Here is a 22,654-nt window from a genome sequence, read left to right on the forward strand (position 1 = left end):
ACCCACACACACGCACACACCGCTGCAGCTAATTAGTCTTTGTCTCCCCGGTTTTGTGTATTATCACTAATGTCGGGGCTCGGGGCGTTGTTCTGCGAGCTCAGCAACTTTTCTCGCTGCATCAAACCCCCAGAGTTTCCAGGCAGAGGAAAAACATAAAAATATTATCTGTTGTGCTGCAAACAATATGAGACACGAGAGCTCCAATAAGGCAGCTGGGGGAATAATCGTCGATTCTCCAGCGGGGAAGGCAGAATTACAACAATTTTAGAAGGAAAATATTATTCAGCAGTTGCAAATGAAGACGCAACAAGATATTTAGACACTGTTAGCCTAGCATTTAGAGGTGAATGATTGTGTTGTTACCTAATTTTGATCTTAATTTGAAGAACGACACCTTTCCCAGATGTTTGGAGGTCCAAAGGAGCCGCAAATGGGAACATTTGCAGATAGTTGTAACAACAGTATACAGTCTAAAAAGAACAAGAATCTTAGTTAAGTCTCCATAAGTAATTTAAACTAACTAAGTAATTTTCTGACATTAATTGCAATTTTATTTAATCTATTGGCAGAGTGAGATGAAGTACCTCAACATAAAGGATGAAGTAATAAATATATTAAATAAAATGTTAAATTAAAATGCATTTTCATATTATATTGGTTGTTTTATGCTACATTTAACTATCTATGAGGTACCTTAAGGTTACAGTGGGTTTTGCATTAGGTTTTATATATGATGATGTCTTATAACTGATGATTGTTAATGTATCAGTTATCAATTGTTGTTGTTGTTGTTGTTGTTGTTGTTGTTGATTATTTCCCTTACAAGATTCAAGATTCAGTTTTTCAAGATCATTTGTGATCCTTTGCTTGGGGAGTGTTTGAACATTAGGAATTCTTTTTCTCATCCCTTTGCATCCTCACATGCCACTAAGGTGTAAATGAAAACAAGAAAGTAAATAACACTTTATCAAAAGCCACAAGTGACTAATTAAAGCTCGTATCCTAGATAAACATATAGGTTGTTTACGCTCAATACATGAAAAATGACCTTGTTTCATCATTTCTATGCCCGTGTGTGTGTGTGTGTGTGTGTGTGTGTGTGTGTGTGTGTGTGTGTGTGTGTGTGTGTGTGTGTGTGTGTGTGTGGTCTGTCTGTCTTCAGTAGCTCTCTAAACAGGAAGCAGTCTCGAAGGCGCGATGAGAAGCTGCTACCACCCCTGCTGTCCCCCCTCTCAGATGATCCCCCTCGTAAACGACCCTGTGACAGCAGTTCCTCTCTCGGTCAGGAGGGCGGCACCACTGGGATGCTGCCCTGCTCCACCTCTTCCTCCACTTCCTCTTCCTCGCACAGACATAGGAGAGGCGAAGGCAAGGCGTCATCGCATTCAAGAAATGGCGGTGTAAGTTTTCAAGAATACTAGCAAAAATGGTACAAATTTAACCAATAAACAAAGTTTTCAAGAGAAAATACTGATGATAAAATGATTCATATACCCCAGGTAGGTTTTCGGCTCTGGTGCATCATTGTGCACAATTTGGTAGACACTATGTTTGAGTCAGTAGGCTGGTGGTATTATCTTTTTGCTCACCTGACTCCAGAATTAACGCGTGAATCAATGGCATGCCATTTTTCAAAATGTATTATTCTTCAGCAGGATACACATCTAAGCTATTACCTGCATTACCTGCAATTAGTTTCCGGGGCCAGAGTCACTAAAATATCCAAGAATGATTTGTTGTATGCTGGTGGGTAATGCATTACAAAAAGCAGGGCAGATGCATCAAGCAGTACAATCGATAAAGAAAGAACAATAAATAAAGAACAGCTTCAAGTAAAACACTAAATGTAGAAGCATTTGTAACATCCCATTAACACATTTAAAGAAATAGTTCATGATTGTTCAGCCCCTTCTTAGAGCAGTTCAGTCTTCACTGCTTATGAGAAGCCAACAATAACATTAAAACAGTTACAAATTGTGGGATCATGGCTTTAATGCCTTCTCTACTACAGGAAATGGATCCTCACATCGAGAAGCCCAGTGGAGACGGTTACCATGCCAACGGACAGTCAGACTCAGAGGTGTGGTCGGAACCAACAGAACCTGTCGAACCTCGCAGGCCAAGACTGTCATTTAGCGACACGTATGTAGAGACATACACAACACACACATATTTTATGTCTTTTTAAATTACTATTGACACATTCATTGTGTTGGAAATGTTCTGCGATACTGCCTGATCTCCTCTGTTCAACAGCATGATTTATTTATAGTTGTGTTTTTATTCCAATCATCGTCGTTGTTCATCAGACCCTGCAGACTGTACGTAACTCCCTTAAATTCATGTGTAAGTGATTCCCAGATTTTCTTTGGCAGGAGACGGCACTGGGTTTCCTCTTTAAATGTAAATGTAAATGTGATGGATCTCGCATCCTCGTTATTAGATTCACGTTATTTATGAGTGCTCTCACTCAGCTGAGACAAGCCAACGTATTTCTCAGAGAGTTCTCTTTATTCAAGTATAATTACGGTAAACGCTGCATTTTACAATAGAGCCTGCCAGGCAGAGTTTGACAGATACACAGCTCTACGACACAAACAGAAATTGTTTTATGGTTCACTGCTTTTCTTAAACAAACACTTAAAATGTTCCGTTTCTGGCAGATGGTACCAGCACAAGTCTGCTGCTAGCTCCAACACTAATTTATATTTAGAGGAATTCATTAGAGGAATTTATGAGTCCAAAGTTTTGGGCCTACTTTATACTGGACCCCTACCCAAACCTCAAATGTATGAATTGGCTGATTTATGAATACTTAAAAAAGAGGCAGAAGAAGAAGAAGAAGAAGAAGAATGGAATGCGTTAATTAAAAAACCAACCCATACAGCATTTATTTAGAAAAGAACAACTAGAGACCACATTGTGATGGGTTCTGCCAACATGTTCATGCTCCAACCCTTTAATACGCAGTTGAGATTATGACATTATTACATTACACAACTCCCATCAGGACCTGGATAAACTTGGCGCCTACATCCTGAATCACAGAGTTGTGTACATGATTCATATTCTCATCAACTGCTCGCACTAGCTGTTTCGTCACTTGTAACTTCAAGCAAAGATTTTTTTTTTTTAATTTTACGATCATTGCTGTTCATGTCCCATAAAAAAATCAAAAAAGTGAAGCTTGTTATTTTAATCCAGACCATTATTTTTTCCTAAGAGGTTTTATTGCCTTAACCTAACCGAAGTGTGACTGAAAATGGAAAATTAGGTCAATCACACAAATTATTAAAAGCAACTAACAGCATGTGCTGAGTCGCACACTGCTACATCCTGGAAAACCTTCCCTATCAGGGTGGAATACCAAATTTTCAGTGAGACCCCACAGCACATGACAGACTTAAACCCAACGTAACATCATTTAAAACCAACTCAGGTGCTTCATCTTATTTCTTCACTCTGTACGCTGGGTGTTTTCAAGCAGTACGCTCACAGGGTGGCTGGATGCTGGCCTATGGGTGTACTGTAGGCGGGGTAAATATCAGTTACTCCATCACCGCCGGTCCAATTGTGTTGAAACCTGGAGAGATGATGCATCTTGTTACTGACTTGCCCCATAGGGTCCCTGCATTATTCATGAAACAACATGTTTTGTTGTTATACTAAGGTTACACTAAGCCCGGGGTATGTATAACAAAGTAGGCTACTCTATATAACTCACTGCGAGCTACTCATAGCCAGTGATTATGTAAATCACTCCAACCTGCAGTTTTCACAACTTTTTGTTGAACGACGTGTCAGCGCAAACTTGCTGTTTATGTTCCCGTGTTCCCTGTGCTGTTCACAGAGTCCACAGTGCAGACTACTACATGCAGGAGGCCAAGAGACTGAAGCACAAGGCTGATGCTTTGGTAAGATGTTGTCTTCTACAGCTCTGTCTGCAATAACACACACACACACACACACACACACACACACACACACACACATTTACACCTCTGAGAGATAGCAGAAAAATGATTTGAAAACACGCGATGTTAACATCTACAGTCTGGACTGTAATTATATGTGCACTTGTTCAAACGTGTGCGTCATCGCTCATGTGTGTGCACAGTGCGTCTCCCCGAAGAATGAAAATCTATTTCATATCAGAGACTGTACTGTATAATTTGTGTTATTTATTGCACCATTTGTCTCCAAGAGAACATTGCATTCGAAGAGTGATGATGTCTACAAGATTATACAATATCAAAAGAATTATCTGATCCCCCTCCCCCCCAACAATGAAATGAGATTTATTTAACTTGTTATTTATCTTATGTTTGCACATTGTTCTCTCTAAGATTTATCTTGGGATTTACATCTTCGCCGGAGATTATTCTTAAGAAGCGACTACACACTTTGTTTATTTGGTCTTATTCATGTCTTCTTTGTCTGTCCTCTTCTACGATTCTGTTCATCTTTCTCATCGCTACATGTCTTCTTTCTCTCGGTCGCTGATTATGTGTCTGTCTTTTCTCTCTCCTCCTCTCTGTGTGTAGATGGACAAATTCGGTAAAGCCGTGAACTACGCGGACGGCGCCCTCTCCTTCATAGAGTGTGGAAATGCCATGGAGCGCGATCCACTAGAGGCCAAATCACCGTACACCATGTACTCTGAGACTGTCGAGCTCATCAGGTACTGTGCTGAAGGAGAAGTGACATTATCAAGTGAAAAGAAAAAAACAGTGTCGGTGAACACTCGATTTTACAAGTCTCTATAGTTCTTAATGTTTTTGTTATAATGAAAAACATAATCTGTTTTCTCAGTGTGCCTCAATTCCCCTTAAATATAGGGAAATAAAGCACACTTTTAATTTATTCTAATATATTTGAATGCCACTAGTTTTGAGTGCTGAGAGAAAGTCACTTTTTTTTTTTTTTTTAAAGCTGCGTACTAAATGCTTTAAATCATCACCTGTGGCTCAGGGATAGAGCCAGTGTCTTGTTATTCCAAGGTTGCTGGTTCCCCTGGTCTGCATGTCGAAGTGTCCGTGGGCAAGATACTGAACCCCAAACTGCTCCTGATGTGCTGGTCTGCACCTTGCATGGCAGCCACCGCCATCAGTGTATGAATGTATGAGTTATTGTAAGTTGCTTTGGACAAAAGTGTCTGCTAAATGCCTTTAAAATGTAATTATGCGTATCTCTAACAGACATTTCTGAATATTCTACACAATAGTTAAACGCTCCTTTCTTGTTTGTTCGAACAGGGACACTTGAAAATTCCTCTGAAACACCTCCAACTAAAACTACAAGCTTTTGATAAAGTATCAACAACCATCACTTTAGTAAAGTAAACAATAATGAATTGTACCAATGCAACTCTAAATTTCCCAGCGCACTGCATTAACTATTAAATGTCGCTCCAACGCCATGCCATTCAACAGAAACTCAAAATTTGAACTTTTCATTATCTTGAGATTGTTAGGATTAAATCTGAAGATGATCAGGTTAGGTTTGTAGAGGGAGCTTGTTGAAGTACAAAGCCTGGAACTGGCAAAAAGAAAGAAAAAAAAAACACAATTTGCACAGTGAATTAAAATTGGCTAGCTTCCTGTTGGGTTTCCGATACTGCGACACATCTTCCCACCAAACTTCATACATGTAGATGTACTGCGAGGCCTTATCGTAGAAATTTGCACAGGGTGTTATCGAGCCATTTTGCCCTGCCCATGGCCATGACTGTAAAATATGTACATTTCTACCGTGTGTAACACGTGTGCACGGCTGATGTTTAGAATGAATTTGTATAATGGAATAATGGCACCTCAGCACCCTCATTGCCTGGGCCCATAAAGTGCAACCTTTTCAGTCATTACACGAGCAGGAAAATTAATATTTGTGAAAACTGTAAATTGCATGACTGTAAATTACAGGCAATCATTCAATTCAACAGCCAGTAGAAAATAAGGTTAAACAAATATTTAATGTCATTTAAATAGATTAAGAGTCATTAAGATTGCGGGTAGCAGGTTATACTCTGCTATGCAGCTATTTTTTACTGTAATCCCTTCATTCTTTACTTAAACTCAAAAATTAGGCTACTTCCCACGTGCAGTATCTCAGAGCATTGTATTTATTTCCTTTTAATTACCTCCAAACCTTTCATGAAGCATTACCCTGAGCTCATATGTGAAAAATCACACCTCTCTTACCAGTCCAGTCAATTAGCTTCAATAACATTAGGTGGTTACACTCTGTATGGTCACCTCACTGCCCACAGAAGATGACACATTAAAAGCTAGAGCTCTAGAATAAGAAGTAAATCCTAATTAGCATGAAGTCAGCATGAAATGTTTTGCCTTTTCTGTCTAAAGCCTCTCAGACCTGCGCGGTTGCTAATGAGCGTAGTTTAACAAGTGTTGCATTACGAGATCTCTGCTGTTTTTCAGCCGTTCAGAAGCAGCAGTGTGTGAGAGTAACAAACGACCGGTACCTCTGAAAGCAGACAGCTTGTGACAGCAGGTTGCTGTGGTGGGAGAGCATCTTTAAACTGAAGGACTCCGGTTCAAGCTCTGCCCGTCTATGCTCATCCATCCTGCTGAGGTGTCCTTGAGCAATACGCTGAAGCGTCACGATCCTTGACTCTGGCTTTTGACCTCCCTGAGGAGGGAGCAGGAGAGAAGCACAAGGTTTTTCCTGCAGAGATCAATAAAACATAAAGGTGTAGCTCCTCTCCGACGATTTACCTGCCACTGCCGAGAGTCATTTTGACTGATTAACCACTCGCTAAGCAATCAGGCGGGTCACTGAGGGCAGCTGATCCTACAGTGTTTCTTCCGGTACCTAATCAATAACCAAAGGAGAGATACATCCTTCCACAGGGTCAGATAAAGCTGACCTGTAGCTTGTCCTGCCTGAGGGCACTTCAGCACGGCGGATGCTGACTGTCAGCAAGCTGAAGGAATTCATCACCGGCTGACTGTTTGTTATTCTTTATGCTCAGAAAAAAAAGTGCAGCTCCTCGACTGATTTTAACCTTGATTCCCTAATTAAAAAGAACCTTGAGCATACATGTAGTCATGGTCCTGAGAAAAAAATAAAGCATGCTCTCATTTCATAAGTCAGTGGTAATGTCAGCAGATGAGTAATGAGCGTCTCTCCCCTGCAGGTACGCCATGAGGTTGAAGAACTTCGCCAGCCATTCAGCCACCGTCGCTGAGAAGAAACTAGCTGTGTTATGGTATGACTCTCTTCTTTTATGTGCATCACAGCCATTATTTATGTTTATGAGAATTTTTTTTTTTTTTAATGGCTCAATGAACTGTATAACGGTTTGGGTGGATTGTCCTGTAGACCTGAGGCTTTGGGATGTCGACCACGAGGTTGCAACATCTCCTCGCGCTAGGATCTTTAGCTGCAGGCCATACATTCTGTTTCCCCCAATGTCCATAAACTTTATAGATTGTTTTAGTGTGAATGACCAAGTTTCAGAGATATCAGCCTTCTTTTGATTATAATGGAACTAGAGGGCAGTCAGTCCCCCAAAAAAGTAATTTGGAAAACTCATCAAATCATGAGCTGGTTACTCAGGATAATCAACAGACTTTCATTGGGAGCAGTTTCATGTAGGAACTGAGCAGTAACGCTAGCTAGCTTATTTAGATTAGTAAGGTAGCCTCTCATTGTTGAGCAGGTGCACACTTCTGCTTTTCATGCCATCTAGTTCCCATGAATTCAAAAGAAGACAGGTGTCTCTGTGGCTGACATCTATAAACTCACACCAAAACACTCTAGATGGATGAACATATAGGAGAAAAATATGTTTGAATGTCCGTTGAATTCCCCACAGTGCACAATGGTGTAAATGCTTCCTTCTCCACAGTGTCAGCCGGATCCTGGTTGAGACACACTGAAACCTTTATTTTCTCATGCAGATTTAAACCCTTTAGAACCCTGCGCCTTAATCTTGGTTGTCTGGTCGTGCATGTTTTAGATGTTTCCTCTCCTCAACACAATTGAGTCAAATGAACTGGTCATAATCAGACTTCCGCAGTAGAGAAAGGAAACATCTAAAACATGCGGGGCAGAGGGCCATGACTACCCTGATTGAAGAAAACTGTTTTAGGGTCTGCTACAAGAACATTTTTGTATCCTTGGTCTAAATCTCCCATACTTGTACAAGTTTACTCATACAGTTGTTGCAAGTTTGATTCAGAAACCTCTCTCAGCTGCACAAAGTTGTCGTGAACTACACGTTTCAACCTGTTCAGGTACAGCTGTGCGATCATGAGATGTGATCGTTGGCACAATCAAGACCCCCAAACTCTTTCATAAGGCAACGTTTCATTCACAAAAACTGAGTTACCGTAGCATCATGCTGTTAAACATCCATTGGCAGGCGAAAAACAAATTTAGCGGTGTCAGCAGTTGTATTACAGGACCCAAAATCAATAAGCTGTAATGCCATAATCATGGATGCTTAAAAAAACGTCCTTCTAAAGCAAAGTGTTTAATCGCTTAGGCTGTGAGTATTGCAGGCTTGTAGAAGGAGATGATACACAGTTGAGTTCAGCGACCTGACATCAACCTGCATAAAGACTGTGATGCAACATTTCACACCTGGAAATGCTGCTTCTGCTCCACCTGCCATTATAACTCAAATCAAATGATTCTCTTTTCCCCGTATTTCTCTTACATTACTAAGTGCCTCGAATTAATTATGGTTTTCATTTTGTACTCTTTGACATGCATGCACATTGTGATGAATTCTCCTATAAAGTGGAGCGAGTCTACCTATCGCGTGGCAGCAGGGGGTGATGGATGTTCATGGTAGGGTGGGAATGTTCTTCTCGCAATTCATGTAAAATATGAAATTTAATTAAAAGGGAAGAAAGAAAGAAAGACAGTGAAGCAGCTGCTGGAGTGAGAAACTCCACACTCATTCAGATGAAGGTTCTTCAGTCAAATCTGTTTATCTGTGGAGACAATCTGTACGCAACTTTCACGGCATTCTGGGCAGAGAAAGTTTGCCGACATTTAATAAACCAGTCTGCTCATACAAGAGGCTCACTGAATACACTCAAAACCTTTGTCTTTACTTTTGGTGTTTCTTCCTCCTTTGTGCACTCTGTGAATTAATTTAACAGTGAACTTACAATTCATAAGAAAAAGATCTGAAGGGGATTTTTTAGACAAATCAAACAGTAGTGGTATGCATTTCCCACATTCTTTACTTCACTGAAGTTCCTCCTAATCCGCGAAGACTTGTGGGGCATGTTTGAAGTCTGGGTGCATTTTGTGTGGACGACATGGAGCTTTAAAGAGAATCTGTACAGAGGTTTTCATCTGCCTTCTAATGGTTTTGTCTCCATAGTAACCGCTGTCTGTCTCTGCTGTATCTGAGGATGTTCCATCTGAAGAAAGACCATGCTGTCAAGTACTCGCGGTCGCTCATGGAGTACTTCAAGGTAACACGAGCGCGCGCTCGCGCGTACACACACACACACACTTGGACATGGACTTTATTTCCTTCCCCTCTCGCTCATTTTCTCCCTCTGTGGCTGGAAAACATGAAAAGCTAATTACAATCCCTCAAATACATTTCATATTCATTTTCATGGTGCCTGTGCATTAATTTTGCATGGCGTTATTAAAATCCATTCTTTCTCTTTGATATTAATGTATTAATTAGCTCCATCAATCATCACAGTGGATTGTTAGGGTTTAATGTGCTTGTTTTGATTAATTATGTTTAGTGTAATTAATTACTGAGGATGTCATTATCACAGTGCCGCATTTGCATTGATGGGATTGGATTTCTGCAAAGGGACTGGCTGGGGGTTTAGCTGTGTATGTGTGCACAGGCTGTGTACATACAGTATGTGTTGACAGAGAGAGAAAAAAATTACCGAGATCAGTCGGAGCTACTCGTTTTAAAAAAAGGAACAGCACAAAAAAATAAAACACTCACCAGCTCTGCAATCCACATGACACATTAATGTGGATTTTAAGTGCTCTTCACTGAGTAACATTAAACAATTTAATGACCAGAAATCACAAATACTGTACGGGGCAAACTGGTGGCTCAGTGGGGTTCGGCTCATATTAACATTAATGTTTTAGACGTTTAGCTGAGGCTTTTGTCTGCATTGGCGTAACATATCACTGATTGAATTAAGGTCCTAAACCTAAAATACATAATAGATTTGAATCAGTCTGCATTCCGCTGTATTATTGAAAAATTATTTGAGGGTAATTACTGCCAAGTTAATCCAATTAGTTGAGCTTTCATGCCTTGTTTTATCACTTTACGTATTTTTAAGATAAGGCCAGAATTTAATTTCAAAACATTCAAAGTCATAAACTGACATTTTCAATGGAGTGTGAAGAAACAGCAGTGTTGACGTTATGTCAAAGACGTGTACTGTGTTGTAGAGATGTCAACTGAAGGTAGCATGCTAACCAGCTAGCACCGACCTGTCCTGTTTCCTCATACCACTTTGTTACAGCAAGAAATGATAATCTGAGAGTGTAGTTTCAGTTGGAAGATACGTACACGGTAGCTGTTGGCTCAGTAAATGAAAAAAATAAACTCAGGTCAGGAAAGAAAATCTAACTTAATAATATATTTTTTTTTCCATTTTAAAATTAGCCAACGGTAGCTAGCTACAGCCAAGAATAGCTAGCAAATAGCAGCATTTGTCTATTACTCTGGTGATACACTGCCTCCTACAATTTGGAGCTATCTTTGAATTTCTGGCCACATTCTGAAAATTACACCTTTAAACCCATGAATAGATAAAGAGTTGAGCTCTTGTTGAAATATGTTACTCACTGTATTGCTGAGAGTTAGAAGAAAGGGCCGTTCCTCTTATCTGTCCGTTTAATATAAGCTACAGTTTGTAGGCCGTTAGCACTGACTAGTAGTTAAAACATCCACAAATAAAACAACATCTTGTCATTTTTACACTTTACACAAATTAGATATAACGTGTTAATAATTGTGTTTTAGAGGTGCTGGTACTTGGATTCTGTTACCGTCAGACAGAGCTAATCTAAGCTGACCTTCTCTTGGCTCTAGCTTCATTTTACACAGACATTAGTCAGACTTTCCAGATATAGACTGTTTGTTTAAGGCCCAAAATTGGGAGGCTGTTTCTGGCTGCATCCCTTCAGCTATCTGCATGTTGCTGTTTTCAAAATCCCCATTGCTACAAGAAACATCATCCACACCCGAGCTAGCAACCGACAGGCTGGTACCCAAACTTTAACTAGGTCACCAACATTATGAACTTAAAACAAGCTGGCAGCTGTCACGTTTTCTTTTGCAGGGATTTAGCCATTTTAATACCAGGACTTGCCTCCACATGTACAAAACATGTTCACCCTGATACTATTATGCAGGGGAGTTTTTGATTGGTTTAAAGTAGTACAAACTAACCAGAGAGAGAATTGGTGCGGCCAGATCGCTGATAGAACAGACTATAATCTGTCAAAAATGACCTCTGGTGCATGCTGTCATTTCTCCCTCACACTCCCCTGTAAAGCAGATACCGTAAACCATAAAAAACATGATTTAATAAACGTGTGTTTTTGTGACCCAGAATTCCGCCAAGACTTCTCACCAAGCACCCTCTCCCTGGAGGACCACTGGGAAGTGAGTATACACAAACAGAGATGCAGTCCCCCCCCACCCCTTCACCCATGGAGATAATTGAGAATGTATAATTCACCGGAGCTTTGCTGCAAAATACCATGCAGCCTCTGACAGCCACTTCCTCAAACAAACCCCTCAGGAAGCAAATAAAGGGATTGATTTGTTGTAGATGTGTGGAGGAGAACACTGGAGGGGCTGCCGAGTGCCGGGGTGAGAAGGAGCGATGATAGATGGAGGAGGAGAGGGGTGGAGGAGCTGTGGATGTGAAGCTAATGAGTTTGGACAGCTCTGACACTGCACAACAGCAGCTCAGTGTGTGTGTTTGGCTTGTCTGTGTGCAGCGCAGCACTGAATCAGGCACAAGTCGGTGGGTCAGCGAGGGTCAAGGCCACATCACAGACATTACATCACCGCCAGAGCCACACACCCAGCTGTGCAAGGCAGGGGGAGCAGTTTGTACCAACATGACTGATGTTGCTATACAGTGGATGACAGAAGTGCCACACACCCTCTTCACCTTTATCACTTTTTATAGCCTTAAGGCCTCGAATGATCACTCCTTTATTATATTTTATAAAGTTCCTTGCAAAGTCAAAGGCAAAACAAAAGAGCGGTGTTTTGTCTGACAAATTGTTACCACCGTTAATGTGCCACATGATGAACATTAGCATAATGTATCATCGTTAATTTAATTATGATTAATTGATTTCACAATTAATGGATAAGAATAATGTGTACCCTCTGTAGTACTTCACAAGTCACAAGAATCACCAGCTCTAGTGCTCCCCTCAGTTCAAGAGAGAGTTTTAGTGTCCTTCAGCTCCTTGTTTTGGTTTAATGTCTCTCATCAGTGTTGTAACTGGCCCCAGCAACAAGCTATATGGTGACAAAAGCTCTGATCACCCCACTCTCTTGTCGCTGGGACTCACTGCCTCTCATTATTCTCCAGGGTCAATGGGACTCCATCCCCCCTCTCACTCAGCCCCTCCCCAGCCAGCAGCGGAGGAGGGGGTGGAGGGGTAGGAGGAGGATCGGGAGGTACCCACGGCTCGTCCGGAAGTGTGGCTATTCCACAGCGAATTCACCACATGGCTGCCAGTCACGTTAACATCACTAACAACATCCTGCGGAGCTATGAACACTGGGAGACGGCTGACAGACTGGCCACTGACAGCCAAGGTAGGACAATGACCAACAAATTCATTCACATGACTATACGCATCTTATTGAAGAATCTCTTTTTGCTGTGGTGTTCCTAGCTCACTCAAAATCTGTTCATGAATTTTCACTAGGTCCCAAAACCACATCCCTCGTTAACTGCACCCACACGCTCAACACAGCCCCCTGTGGCAAGTTATATTCACTTTTGTCCACTTTATCCGTTGCTAAAATTTTCAGCTAACAGCCTTATAGCAAACAACAACCAAATAACAACATGTCCCTGCTGGAAAAACCAGCATAGACCAGCACCAAAACCCAACATATGTTAGTGCTGATAAATGTTGTTTTTACCAGAAGGGGTCCAGCTAACTAGTATGTTGGAACAGCCAAAAAACATGTTCAGCTTGCATGTTAAGCTAACTAGCATGCTACTAACATGTCAAGCTAACCCTCATGCTGCCCAAGCCATCAAATAAACCAGCGTACAAATAATGTCTTCAGCTTGCCTGTACAACCCAAAAACACCTGAACATTTAAAGCTAATTAGCAAGTTAAGCTGCCATGCTGCCCAAGCAACTGAATAAAGCTCTTGATTTAAAGTGAGGGTTGAATTCTTACAATAAAAACGTTACTTTATTTTATTAAAGGTGTAATATGTAAGAATTGGTGACCTTAGAAAAAATTAAAGTTAAATTCTTACTAAAGGAATAGTAGGCAGATTGTCACCAGAGTCACTGCTAACTGTTGCCACTGTGCTCGCTGGCTGCCATACGCTAGTTAGTTCAGTTAGCCCTGCAGCTAGCAGTCCAGACTTGGGGCTCAGAGGATCAGGGAGACTGTTGATGTTAACACACAGTCCCCTAGATACATACAGTAATTTATGGAAAGTGTTGGAAAACAAGGTTATGGATGAATGAATTATGGATGATAAAAAACGTTCACGCTCTATTCATGTGTCTCCCTTCAGCACAAGCAGCAGCAGATAGAGTAACCCCTCGCTCACTGTGTCTCTTGTCCACCCTCCTGCAGAGTTCTTCCAGGAGCTGGACTCGGTGATGGAGGCGTTGAGTCAGCAGAGCAGCATGACTGAGCTGGTCCGATACATTAGACAGGGACTTCACTGGCTCCGCATAGAGGCTCACTTGCTGTAAGGATTGGACTGGAGCCAAACTTTTTTTTTTTTTTAACGAAAAAAAAGTCATGGGCCTGGGAGCTAGAACTGGGATAACAAGTAAGATGAGACTCAGAACGATGCTTCAGTTCCCGCTGGGATTCTTTCAAATGACCCAACACCACCTGTGGTAAAGTAATGGCATAGACTGGGTGGATTAATTGAGCTGTGATCCACCTGCAATTAAGCCTGAACAGTAACTACATTTGGGAATTTCAACTGTGAATTGCATAATACTAATTAGCATATTAAAAAATGTAGCTGATGCTGCTTTTCAGAGCTACTGCAACCGTATATCAGTGCAGGAAGCTTTAATCCCTAATGGAACGAATAGATGTTACAAACCTCCCTGTATAGAAAAAAAGAACCCGATATGGAAGGGAAAAGGTATTTCGTAGTAAGGATTATTTTCATAAAAGAAATCTGAGAGGCTGATGTGATTAAACAGACTGAAGGTAAGGAAGGAACCCAACAGAGGCTCATCTGCTCCTGCAGTGGCCCAGAAACACATCTGTGATGGGGACGAGAATTAAGGCCTCAAGTTCATATCGATCTAAGTGAAGTACCGGTCCAATCCATCAGATAAGGACCACGCTGGTCAAGGAAAGGGCTCCGTAACAACCACTAGAGCTGAATTGATAGAGGTTGAACTTCGTCCTCTGCTTCTATTCCAGCTAGAAGCTGCTTTCGTTGTTTATTCCTTAGAAAAAGTCACAGAGACACAAAATGGTTTCTGAAGAATCACTGCTGAAAAGTCTCCATTTGTTGTTGACAATCAGTCAAATGTAACTTTTTAAAATTAAAAGAATCAGAATTTTATCACATTAAACTCAATATTTGATGCTATTTATGGCTCACGTGTATTCTGCTGTAGCTATCAAACGTGCACTATGTAGTTTTGAGAATGACATTTGAAGAGAAGAGAAAACTCCTGACTTATTGATTTTTCATGAATGCATAAAATGAATGAACTAACTGCCCACATAGGACAACACAATTTCATACTGTTTGATATTGTATCTGTCAGTAGGACCCTTCAACGTAGCTGCCTTTCTTACGTCAAACAGTATTCTGGGGAGTTTATTCCCCTTCAGGACAGCTTGTTTGTATACATATATATTAAATTGCTATTCTGAGTCTGTATTATTACCTTATCATTATTGTAAATATGAACTGAGTTAGATTTTTTTTTTTCTGAGATGCCAGAGTGCACCTGATATAGTCCTCCGTTTCTGCACTGGATTCAAATGATATACACATGCAATAGGGATTAGTATTATAAAGACGTTCACTTTACCACCAGTAAACACAGGTGTCCCTAAGCCTATCAGGTATTTAGATGCAATTTATAAAGAAACATAAATATGCTTCTCTAAATGCCCCTTTTTATTTTTATTTTAGTAAAAGACAACAAAGTTCTTTTAAAGTTGTCTCAACAGAAAGTAGCCGTAAAAGGATGTTAAAAAAGGGCACTTTGTAATTATTCAAACTGTCTAATAGAAGAATAAGTAAACAACACCTTTTTAATGTAATGAAACTCACTTTTTTAAAGCTTCAAAAGCTTCTATGATTATCAGGATAGCCTCAGCTGTTGTCCAGCTTCCAGCAAGAAAACTCCCATGTGACCTGGATCAGTGGTTTGTTGAAATGTAAGTTGTAACATCTCACATGTGCAGCCTCTCAGTAGAGTCCAATCAAGATAACCCTACCATTAAAGATGTGTCTAGCTAGATTGAGGATTATAACACCTGGTCAAGTTGCAGTCCGGAGGAGTTAACAGCTCAGCAGAACAAGCACTCAATACCCCGATCTGACAAATGAGGGCTTTCTTCCATCAGGAAAATAAAGGCATTTGTCTGGTTCTTCTCTTACTGGTAATGGGCTTTGGTGAAATTACCCTCAGTTCTATTTCCCAGAGTTTCCCGCCCACTAAGGTGTCAAAACACTTACAGTACAGGGGGGAAAAAACTACAAGATCCAGTGCGATTTGGCTCTAATTAAGCCCCCACCCGTGATCAAGGGCAGATCAAGTAAACAGGGTGAAACTCTCACATTGGCTTTCCTGCCCTGATGTCAAGATGTCTGTGCATCAGCAGCAACTTTGTACAGCGCTTAATGAGATCAAATCACCTGTCGGAGGTCTTGTAGTCATTTCCCAACATTTGTCGTGTTGTGTTGTTAGTGTGTATACATGTACAGCTGATTGTCAAGTCTATTTAAATCATTACCTGACTGGACAATAACGATGTTTGTGTACCATAATGTACAGACTGTGACTCCTGAAAACAGTGTTTGTTTGTATTTTTCAAGTGTCTTGTGAATGAATCAATGTGAATGAATGAGGAATCGAAACAAGAAGATAAGGTATCTATATAAATGTGTGTGTGTGTGTGTGTGTGTGTGTGTGTGTGTGTGTGTGTGTGTGTGTGTGTGTGAGAGAGAGAGAGAGAGAGAGAAAGAGAGAGAGAGAGAGAGAAAGAGCGTGTGTATGACTGTGTCCATGCACAGGCTATGGCTGCATTTACACAGCACCAGACGTAATCTGATTTTTAACCCTTTATGGCACATACAAACAAAGGGAGACCACATTGTGTCCATGCGGCGTCTCGTCTGTTGTCACATGTGCTATCAAGACTTAAAACTGTAGATTAATTTTTTCATGGTCTCTGTAAATCCAGCGCATCAAGCATGAGTTTTTAAGTTTTGGATCATTTGACCATCGCTGAATGTGTATGGAAGACAATGCGGATGTGAAAATTAATTTTCACTTTGACAAAAAAAAGAAACTCAAGTGCCTCTATTTGTGTCCAGTGGGAATTGCTCTATTTATTTAAGAACAAAGAATTAATCTAAATGATTTTCCATACCATATTGGTATAAATATGAGATTGTTTTTCGTAAAATCAAATGTTTCCACAAGCTTTTTACTGGCGTTTATGACGACACCAGGGTTTGGCTTTAAGAAAAATGTGTGTCAAATTTGCATCGGTTGCTGTTTTATTTTATTATATTGATGATTGGAGCAAGTATGGGTTTGTCTGAAATGCCTGAAAAATTTAAACCATCGCATGCAATAAATGATAGCTTCAGACCAAGAACTACTTGTGTCCATTTTGAAAAAGGAAAAAAAAAAAGCAGTCAATGTATTTCTTGTCACAAAGTCATTTACAGTGTGAATGTTCAACATCACCTGAAAATACGGAGCCACTTCGAATGCACAGCAGTAAAGCTAATGACTAACAGTCTGATGGAGGTAACGATGTTTAAGAACATCATGTCACTCAACAGGAAAAGTTCAACATTTTAAACACATGAATAGTCTTCTTACAGAGAATAAGATGAGAGGATTGAGACCACTGTCATGTTTGTATTTTACACGTGAAACTAGAGCCAGCAGCCAGTTAGCTTAGCTTTGCACAACAGCGGGAAACAGCTAGCTTGTTTTTTCTAAATACACCTACTAGCACCTTTTTACACATTGTATCTAGTTTGTATTGGTTCACATTAACTTTTGTGCAATGTGTAAAATGTTGCATTGTGACATTTACATGATCACATGATTAAAGGGTTAGTTTAGGGTTACTTAATGCTACTTCATTGTTGTGAGTCATACTAGTCCCGTCACATGTCATTTGATTGACTGTAGTTAGCATACAGCAATGAACTGTCATGATGTCAGGTGAATCTTGTAGTGAATGGGACAGTTAAAACACCATGAAGCATCAAACACAGATAGTCTGGAGAATTATGGTATAGCCTGTGTTTTTTGATGATGTTTCAATCGTGTTTTATTTCTGTTCTGTTCTTCCTGCTGAATGTCTACAACTACCAAAATGACATAACCCTTTTAGCACACCAGCAATACGAGTATTGGACCTCCGCCGTATGCTTGTAGATTGGTCAGGTTTTGGAAAAGGACATGGATTGGGTTAAAAATCCTTATATTACCTATGTAAATTCTCTATGTTACATTAGGAACTGTTACAGTACATCATGTAACTTCACTATGTTTCTGAGTTGAGAACTAACCGCTAACCTCTGGTCTCGCACTGGACACAAACTGTAGTCTCCTGAATGAAACTGAATCAACCCGACCATCTATTCCTGACCAACCACACACACTCTTTTGCTTTTTATGCTACTTCTCTTTACCTCCTCCTTTGCAGCTGTAATACTACAGCCACTAGAGGTCACCATTTAACAACAAATATAAATATGGATAGTTAAAAGCTGCTTTTATTGTCGACCTCTATGGTCACGGATGGCCTGTGGTAGGTAGATGTTGTAGCCTTTGAACAAGCTAGCTGTTTCTCTCGTTTTTTAGTCTCCGCGCTATGCTAAGCTAACTGGCTCACAGCCCTAGATTCATATTTAGCACACAGACATGAGAGTGGTAACAATCTGCTTCAGAAAATGTCAAACTTTTCCTTTAAAATGGACTCACGGTTCTTTATCTGAAAGCCTGAAAATGTTTACTGGTGAACATTTTGGATAAACGTTATTCCCCATGTTTTAACAAAAATGCCTTTTAAAGATGTTCTTTTTGTTGTTATTTAAAACCAAATTGTCCCAATAAGCCAATGAACTTCTACAACAGCCAACGAACAAAACCCACACACTGTTTCTGTTGGACCTCAGTCGTCTCCAGTCAATAGTTGATCCACAGTGTTGCACAGTCCAATTCAATGATGTTCGATGTTGTTTTGTTTTATGGTGAAACAGTGATGTTACTATATGGTTATTGTTAATTTCACACAATGGTCCTAATTTTGGTTATATGCAGCAGTACAATATACTTATCCAATACTTTGCTGTGAAATGTCTAAAACATTGCATTGGTGACATTACAGGAGGCATCGGTTTCATCGCACTATGCTACAAGTCACATGATGGTTATGGTAAATGTTGAATTCATGCAACAGTTCATTTGACTATATGCAATGTCAATATATTCTGATACATTTCAGAGACAGACTGCCTCAGCATGGCCTTTTATTCTGCTGACATCTTATTAAATCTCTCATTAGCTGCTGTTACATTATCACAGTTGTCAACTTGTTTATCAAGAGCAGCAGTGACAGAAACCACATCGTCGCTGTGGTGATTACAATAGAGAGCAACACAGACTGATTTATTTTTTGACAACAGATGGTTACAAGCCGATAATACACTGATAATCTCTCCAGTAGTGATGAGTGTCTCTAATATTTGTTTGCAGTTCAGAAAATCACAGATACACTTGGATTGTTTAGGAAATTGCCAAAACCGCCTCACACAGTAAATTAACTAGCAGTATTCATAAGGACAATAAAGGGTTTTCTTTCTTCTTGAATTCCTATAATCTACCAGAAAGCTGCTTTACTTTCTAGTTTGTTTGTTTGTTTGTTTTTCCATTTGATTGTCGATTGTTGATTCAGTTGTACTGTCGGAGTCATGCAACAGAGTTAGGAAGATATATCTGAAATAAGTCTAATTATCCAATAATCATTTGTTAAGGTCACTGGAGGGAGACAATAACATGCTTTCACAACCACACAGGTCGGCTTCAGAAAATGACTGCTAACATTTTACATAATCATTTATGCAGAACTGATAAGTAGTGACACAATCATCAGTCCTTTTTAAGTTCCTTAATAAAATCTTGCAATATTGTGATACACCACTTTGGCAAATACACTTCTTATGCAATAGAGCAGATGGGAAGCCAATTAGCCTAGCTTAGCATAAAGACAGAAAGCATTGGGAAATAGCTAGCCTGCCCCTCTCTAAGTTAAAAAGTCTATGTAGCAACTAAAGTTCACGTATCAGAACAACCTATTTTGTTTAAACCATACACTAAAGAAAACTACTTAAAAGATTTTGTTCCAGCAGCGAACTCTCTAACCCTCTCATAAAACTCTCCCTCTTGTTGTGATGGCTGTAGGATCACTGCAAGGAAGGACCAGGTTAGCTGTTAGCTTTATGTGAAGCTAGGTTTATCACCTCACAGTTCTCCATGCCTAAAGGGTGATAGTAGTAAGAACAGCTGATTGATGGAGTTTTCATTCCCAACTTGTTGAAAACGTTAACACACAGAAATGATAGTTTGGTACCAAAGGTCAAATCAAGCTCATGGAACAATGTCCCAAAATGTTGTGCAGTTTCTTTACAAAGATACCGCACAATCCATTTTCATAGCCAGGTTGTCAAATACCCAACACTGCCAGAAAGCAGTCCTGACACAGTAAACTTAAGGCAGCTAAACTACTTGGTTTTGGAGAAGATCCTAGACTTCTGGTTTCACATGAGAGCCAAACAGCAGTCTTTCTGGTAAAGGCCTATGACTGATCCATTCATCCACCCCTAGTTAATATTAGAGTTAATGATCTGTCGGCGCAGTTACTTCCAGCAATTCATATCGAAAATGATGGGTTTATATAAAGTTTATACAGACACCAAAGAGTACCTTGTGTGTCTGAGTATTTGACCCCTGGGAATAAGAAGGAACCAGTAATGTAGTTGTAAACATAAAGTATTGTCTGTAATTAAAAATCCATTTGTCATTTTATCTTAGGCAACTTGTCAGTTTTACAGTGATCAAGACAACTTTAAAAAGCAGCATGATGGTTTAAACTAGCCAACCAGTTTGATATCATTTTGACCTCTAGCCATGGTCCATTTGATTTTGTAATAGCTATTATTGCACCCCTCCTGGGACACAACACTGTAAACTTGTGCAATGATTCAAAGTGGCCCAGGTGAAAACGGGCCATAAAACAAGGGTTAAAAACTACGTTGTCTCTGAGCACTTTCATGTTTTCCGTCAGTCTGTTCCCTGCAGTGTCAGCTGTCAGCTGATCTCAGATGTAGAATAGGGCCGGCTCAGTTCATTCCACCCTAACACTTGTCTTTAAAAAGGTGCAAAATTTTCTGGCCTGATTTTCTAAAACTCATAGCTTCCTGTCATCAGCCTTTACAGTATGACTCGCCTGCCCTTACTCTAGCTTTGTAGACAGTATTCCAGTGATGATCTACTTAGGTTATCTCAATTATATAACAGAATCAAACTTCATGTGGCATTTACTGATAATGAAATAATAATACTGTATCGCTGTAAGTGTTGGGCATCTGAATATGGTCAAATTAGCATATTTCAAGCCAGATTCTGGTGGTTTGGAGAAAGGCAGCAACACGGTGCCTCTGATTCAGTCTGACAAATCTGTCTGTGGTTCTGATGATCACTGGCTGAACCCGACAAGGTAAAGATTTCTATAAAGTAACATCTGAGAACACATCCGTCCAACATGGATTGCATTGTATTTTTAAATGTGTTGCACAACTTCAGCCGTTCTTCTGTTTCTATCAGTGCTATCTTTTGGCCTTTTATATGGTTCTTTTTATAATGAAGTTGTTCTGTGTGATGATCAGAAGTTGTGATGCAGTTCCATTGTTTTTAAATATTTAATGTCTCTAAAATATGGATTAAAATCTGTTTAAACCAGTGGTCCTGCTGTCGTCGTGGTCTTATTTGTGTCTTTATGAGAAAGTTCTGTTCAATTGTGGGCAAATCATGTCTTGTTTCAGACTGAAAGAAAATGTCTAAAAATACAAAAATTATTAGTGTAGATTAGATAGTTTTGAGATATTTAAGCAAATGTGCATGTATGTATATAATTTGCAATGTAATTCTGTGAAAACTACATTGAATGATGATTGTGTAACCATAAAACGTCATCAGTTAATATTATATTTATAATATATAATACTTATATTTAGACAATTATCACCACAATAATTACCTCAAAATGTATATAACTACCCCATTCTTATTTTTTGATGATATTCTTCTATTTTCCAACAAGCATTTAACCAGTAACTTTCTTTAATACATTTTCTCTCTCTCTCTCTCTCTCTCTCTCTCTCTCTCTCACGTTTCATAAATATTCACTTTTATTAATGTTGGACGGATCTTCTGATTTATTTTTGTTTTATATTCTGGAGGTTTTGTAGACTGCTTGGTTTATTGTCATTCATTGATTGAATTTTATTCCTAAAAACGTGGCAAAGAAAAAACATATTTTAAGGGTTAACCCTAACCCTTAATTCATAGAATGATAGAAAAGACATATCCAAAGTTCCCTCTGTAACTTTTGACTGAACTAAATTTCAAATTCTCAATTTGAATATTTAAACATGCATTTTCAGAAAAAAAACTTGTGATACAAAAACTAATGATCCTAAATTATATAATTTTTCATGGTGATATCTGTTAGTTAACATTTTATGATCTATTCACCCGCAGTGTCTCTCCTTAAGAGGTGATACTTTACACGGCTGTAATTTCTTTATACGGTTTCATAAAGACGATGAACTCATTGGTCTTTCCAGCCCATCATCTTCAAATTCACTGCAAGAAAACATAAAACCCTCCAACATGCTGCATTAAATAAATTCTTATTCATTTAATGTGATAAATATATAGACCTTCCAGTGTATCCAGACTGTAAATAGACAACACATGTACTCTTATAATAAGACTAAGACTTTTTATAAATAAGATCTTAGCCTTTGAGTGGCCTTCCTGTATTACATTCTAAGAGCCAGGCTAGTGTTCTTATTAGCACTAATGGACTCTTACTTCTACATCATAACAACTATTAGCCCACTTTACCATGCATGATTAATTCATTGAATTT

General features: G+C 39.5%; 1 protein-coding gene across 1 annotated transcript in view; it reads left to right on the plus strand.

Annotated features, from left to right (window-relative positions):
- Positions 1-21,462, plus strand: part of aff2 (AF4/FMR2 family, member 2) — a 173,745-nt gene extending 152,283 nt beyond the window's left edge. The window contains exons 18-26 of the mRNA XM_037077694.1: positions 1,166-1,403; positions 2,015-2,145; positions 3,854-3,917; positions 4,548-4,684; positions 7,160-7,231; positions 9,365-9,458; positions 11,595-11,647; positions 12,597-12,826; positions 13,838-21,462. Of these exons, the coding sequence (XP_036933589.1) occupies positions 1,166-1,403; positions 2,015-2,145; positions 3,854-3,917; positions 4,548-4,684; positions 7,160-7,231; positions 9,365-9,458; positions 11,595-11,647; positions 12,597-12,826; positions 13,838-13,959 (1,141 nt within the window). The 3' untranslated portion in view covers positions 13,960-21,462. The remainder of the gene's footprint in view (positions 1-1,165; positions 1,404-2,014; positions 2,146-3,853; positions 3,918-4,547; positions 4,685-7,159; positions 7,232-9,364; positions 9,459-11,594; positions 11,648-12,596; positions 12,827-13,837) is intronic.
- The last annotated feature ends 1,192 nt before the right edge of the window (positions 21,463-22,654 follow it).

The sequence above is a fragment of the Acanthopagrus latus genome, chromosome 18 (assembly GCF_904848185.1).
Source record: "Acanthopagrus latus isolate v.2019 chromosome 18, fAcaLat1.1, whole genome shotgun sequence".
NCBI lineage: Eukaryota > Metazoa > Chordata > Actinopteri > Spariformes > Sparidae > Acanthopagrus > Acanthopagrus latus.